At 45.5% G+C, this 4273-nt stretch overlaps 1 protein-coding gene across 1 annotated transcript; it reads left to right on the top strand.

Annotated features, from left to right (window-relative positions):
- The first annotated feature begins 2995 nt into the window (after window positions 1–2995).
- Window positions 2996–3931, top strand: LOC134361347 (olfactory receptor 9Q1-like). The gene has a single exon (XM_063076389.1). It carries the CDS (start codon window positions 2996–2998, stop codon window positions 3929–3931), a length of 936 nt encoding a protein of 311 aa, XP_062932459.1.
- Window positions 3932–4273: the final 342 nt, after the last annotated feature.

Below are 4273 nucleotides of genomic sequence, written 5' to 3'. Positions count from 1 at the left end.
TTCTCCTAATTATCAAAGAGAACAATTATTTTGTTCTTCCTCATCTTTTTTTATTTTCTTTCTTGAACTGAGATGTTAAATTCAATGACTTAACAAAATCTATGAATTGGGGGCTAAAAAACATACCATAGTGACAAAGTTGGAGAGAGCTGGCAAAGGCCATGGCAACAAGAAGAACTTGCCAAGTTCTGCTCTGGGCAACATCCCGGGCTTTTGTTTTCCCTATGGTTTCATTACATTTAAAGAAAAAAAAAGGGAGTGACTTAATGAAACATCTTACTCCCAGAGAGGGCAAGTAGAGGACATGATGTATCTTGTTGAGGTCTCTGTGTAGGGTGCCCAATTAGCCCTCCCAGATAATGTGGATCAAAGCCTCCCTTCTGTCAGGATACAGCTACACTAGTGAGGGGGGCAATGGGTACAGTTTCTGATACAGTTTCAACTAGAGAATTTAAAGCCAGAGATATCTCACTCCTCGAGGGGCCATGCAGAATTGGGATTCAGTCCTTCTAAACCCCACTCAGGGTGTGTGTGGTGGGGCTTTGGGAGCTGGGACTGGAAGACAAGCCTTCTCTCCTCCTACATGAGAGGGATCAGGTGCCTTGTTAGGAATCCACCTGAGCAATAATTACCTTTCCCTAGAGACCACTTTACCTATCAACTGGGAACCTCAGAACTCTTGTAGCAACTATTAGTGTCTTCTCCAAAGGGGATTTGTGTTGGAGCTGGGAGCCCATGGGAAGAGGCTGATCTCCAACCTCTGCTATCCTAGCCTAGAATTGAACAAAAATTGGGATGAGAATGCATCCTTACCAGATATAGGACATCATGGAAACAGAAAGAGTAAAAGGGAGTCCTTGACAGAAAAGAACTGGCTTGAAGGATCTTGCTTAGAAGAATGTAGGAGGAGGGAGAAGGACACTGAAGGTCCAAGAGACTGGCTCAGCGTCATAACTGGACAGGTATGGGAGAGCAACAGGAACCACACAGACCTGCTCCCAGCACAGTGCTGTCTTCTGTGCACCTTTAGTGTGCTTTCCCCAGCAGTGGAAGAGAAATGACCCTTTAGAGACAAAGGAAAAATAGTGGACAAGGAGAGAAGTGGACAAGCCAGGTAAAGGTCAAGTGGAATTCAGGTGAGGAACCAACCTGGTTCTCTTGGTTCATGCCCAGTTCACATCACCGGATCCAACTTCCTTTATTTATCATTTCCCCCAATAATTCTGTCCAACACTGCTCTAGCTGCCAAGGTCTTATGCTTTAAAGATGATTAAATGTCTTCTCTACCCCTCTGCACTGCCTCTCTGCCAAAGGACATCCTATCCATTAACCTGAAAGCCTCCATCAGCCTTAAGATGTTAATAGACCATAGTGCTGGTATTTCTGTTTCCTTATAGGTGGGCACTTCCCAAGTAGGGACTGTTGGAATATGCATGCAATGCATGTGAAATCCTGTTCTGAGGTAAATAGAGCTTCTATGTACAGTTTTATTCCTAATGACAGTTCCACCATTCACTAGCTGTGCAAACTTGGGTGTGTTACTTAAATTCTTCCTGTCTCAGTTTCCTCATCTGTAAAATGAGGATAAGAAAAGCTTCTACCTCATGAAGTAGTTGTAGGGATTAAATGAGTAAATATATATCACATAAAATAGTGTCTGTCCATGTGTTTTCTATTATTAAGGACAACATGAGTTCTTATAAAATATGTGTTTTGTATACTAAGAGGCTCTGATTAAAACAAAAGCTTTCCATTAAGTAAGAACATTCTGTTAAGTAAGCACCTCAACATTGTTAGGTTGAGGATAGAAGTGTAAACCCAAGAATGGCTTATGACCTTTGTGATTGTTCGTAGATTTTAGTGAGTTCTTAGCCTACAGGCATTTTTTGTTTGTTTGTTTTTTGAACACTGTCATGAAAATAAAAATAATCACTTGAACCTATGTACAGTACATTTCCCTTTACAAGGTGCTTCATATCTCATTTGATAACTGTCTATTCCATAAAAATATATTAAGCCCTTACTATATGCTAAGCTCCAGGGGCGCATACCCTGACTGGGGAAGTTAGACTCAAGAGAGACTTCCTGCAGGAAGTACGATCTGAGCTGAGTTTTGAAGGTGGTGTAGGAGTTGAGAAGGACCGTGGGGCTGGGAAAGAGAAGGTGTTCCAGGCAGAAGGGGTGTTTTGCCAAAGTGCAGGGATGTGAGAGAACATGAGAGGAGTAGAGAAGCTACTAATATTTCAGTCTGGCTGGAATGAAGTATTGGAGGGTGAGGTGTGGCCATGGGTGTGTTCTTACTTCTCAATGAGAAAGAAGAACAGGGCAAGGAAACAAACAGAGGAGATCTCACAAAGGGAATTCCCACCATGTGCAGGAGTCTAAATAATATTCAATTCATGATGGGGCACCATGGCAGAATTTTAAACAAGGGAATGAGACATGATCAAACTAAAGTTTCAGAAATATCACTCTGACCACAGTGAGGAGCAGGAATTGGCAAGAAGCAAATCTGAAGGCAGGGAGAGCAGTTATTTCCTGTATGCTGTTTTCATACAGGCGAGATTTCCAGGTTTGAAAGAGGGAGGAGTTGGGGTCATGAAGAAAAAGGGAAAGAGTACTGAGGTGGGCGGTCCCCTGGCAGACTAGAGCCCTGTGTCAGCTGCTAGTGGAGTCGTGGGGCAGTTTGGGCTCAGAGTGGCTGTCTGACTTGGGGCCTCGCACAGCTACTTAGCAGCAGAGGTGGGAGCATACGCACTCCTATTCTGAAAACGTTGATCTGTTATCTGTTTGCTTGACATGCTAAGATGACTCTGTCCCAGAAGTCCCCTGAAGGCAGGAGCTACGATCAGTCATCTCGGAAGCGCCACACAACACCTGGCATATTTTGTCCATGGTGCATGCTCAGGAAATGTGAGCCTGAAACACAGGTAAATCCTACTTGTATGTGCAGCTTTCTAACTTGTTTCTCATCCTCTCGGACACCACTGGCTTCATGGCGGGGACAAACCTCACCTTAGTGACCGAATTCCTCCTTATCGCGTTCACCCAATGTCCCGAACGGGCGCTCCCTCTCTTCCTCCTGTTTTTGTTTATCTATCTCATCACTTTACTGGGGAACTTGGGGATGATCACTCTGATCCACGTGGATCGCCGGCTCCACACCCCGATGTACTTCCTCCTGAGACACCTCTCCTTCATGGACATCTGCTACTCATCTGTCACTGTCCCTCAGACGATGGCCGTGTTGCTGGAGCACGGGGCAGCTTTATCCTCCACACGCTGTGCAGCTCAGTTCTTTCTGTTCACCTTCTTCGGTGCCATCGACTGCTACCTCCTGGCCCTCATGGCCTACGACCGCTATGTGGCCGTGTGCCAGCCCCTGTTCTATGTCACCATCATGACTCAGAAGGCCCGCTGGGGTTTTGTGGCCGGGGCTTACGTGGCTGGCCTCTTCAGCGCCTTGGTGCGGACCGTCTCCACTTTCACTCTCTCCTTCTGCGGAAACAATGAGATCGACTTCATTTTCTGTGACCTCCCTCCTCTTTTAAAGCTGACCTGTGGGGACAGCTACACCCAGGAATCGGTCATTATTGTGTTTGCCATCTTTGTTATCCCTGCCTGCATGGTGGTGATCTTGGTGTCCTGCCTGCTTATCATCGTGGCTATTATGAGGATCCCCTCGGCTGGAGGCCGGGCCAAGACCTTTTCTACATGTGCCTCCCACCTCGCGGCTGTGTCACTTTTTTTTGGCACCCTCATCTTCATGTACCTGCGAGATAACTCTGGCCAGTCCTCAGAGGAGGATCGGGTGGTGTCCGTGTTCTACACGACAGTGATCCCCATGTTAAACCCCCTCATCTACAGCCTGAGGAACAAGGAAGTGAAGGAGACCCTAAAGAACCTTCTCAGAAGAGTCAAATTGTCCTAACCACGTCCAACCTTGGAACAGGCTGAGAATCACCTACTCTGTAGAGCCAGCGTTCTGAGTGCTCGTTAATTATAATGTGCTTGGTTTTAAATGAATATATGATGGAACAAGGAATAAAAAAGAACCAGAACTTTTAGTTCCAGGGAGAGAGAGGAAGAAAAGGAAAATGCAGCCTCAGAAGAGATTGGAGTGACAGCTATGACTCCCAGGACAAGTACAATAGGGCCTGAAATTAAATCCTGTGTGATCCACATGTGGCATGCCTTATTGGTCTGTGACTGCAAAACATGATTACATTTTTTGTAAAATTTTCTATGAAATATTTCCATCATATGGAGATAT

The sequence above is a fragment of the Cynocephalus volans genome, chromosome 12 (genome assembly GCF_027409185.1).
Source record: "Cynocephalus volans isolate mCynVol1 chromosome 12, mCynVol1.pri, whole genome shotgun sequence".
Classification (NCBI taxonomy): Eukaryota; Metazoa; Chordata; class Mammalia; order Dermoptera; family Cynocephalidae; genus Cynocephalus; species Cynocephalus volans.
This window is presented reverse-complemented; position numbering and strand designations above follow the sequence as displayed.

Coding starts and splice junctions, on each gene's coding strand:
- LOC134361347 (XM_063076389.1), top strand. CDS start 2,996: ATGGCGGGGACAAACCTCACCTTAGTGACCGAATTCCTCCTTATCGCG.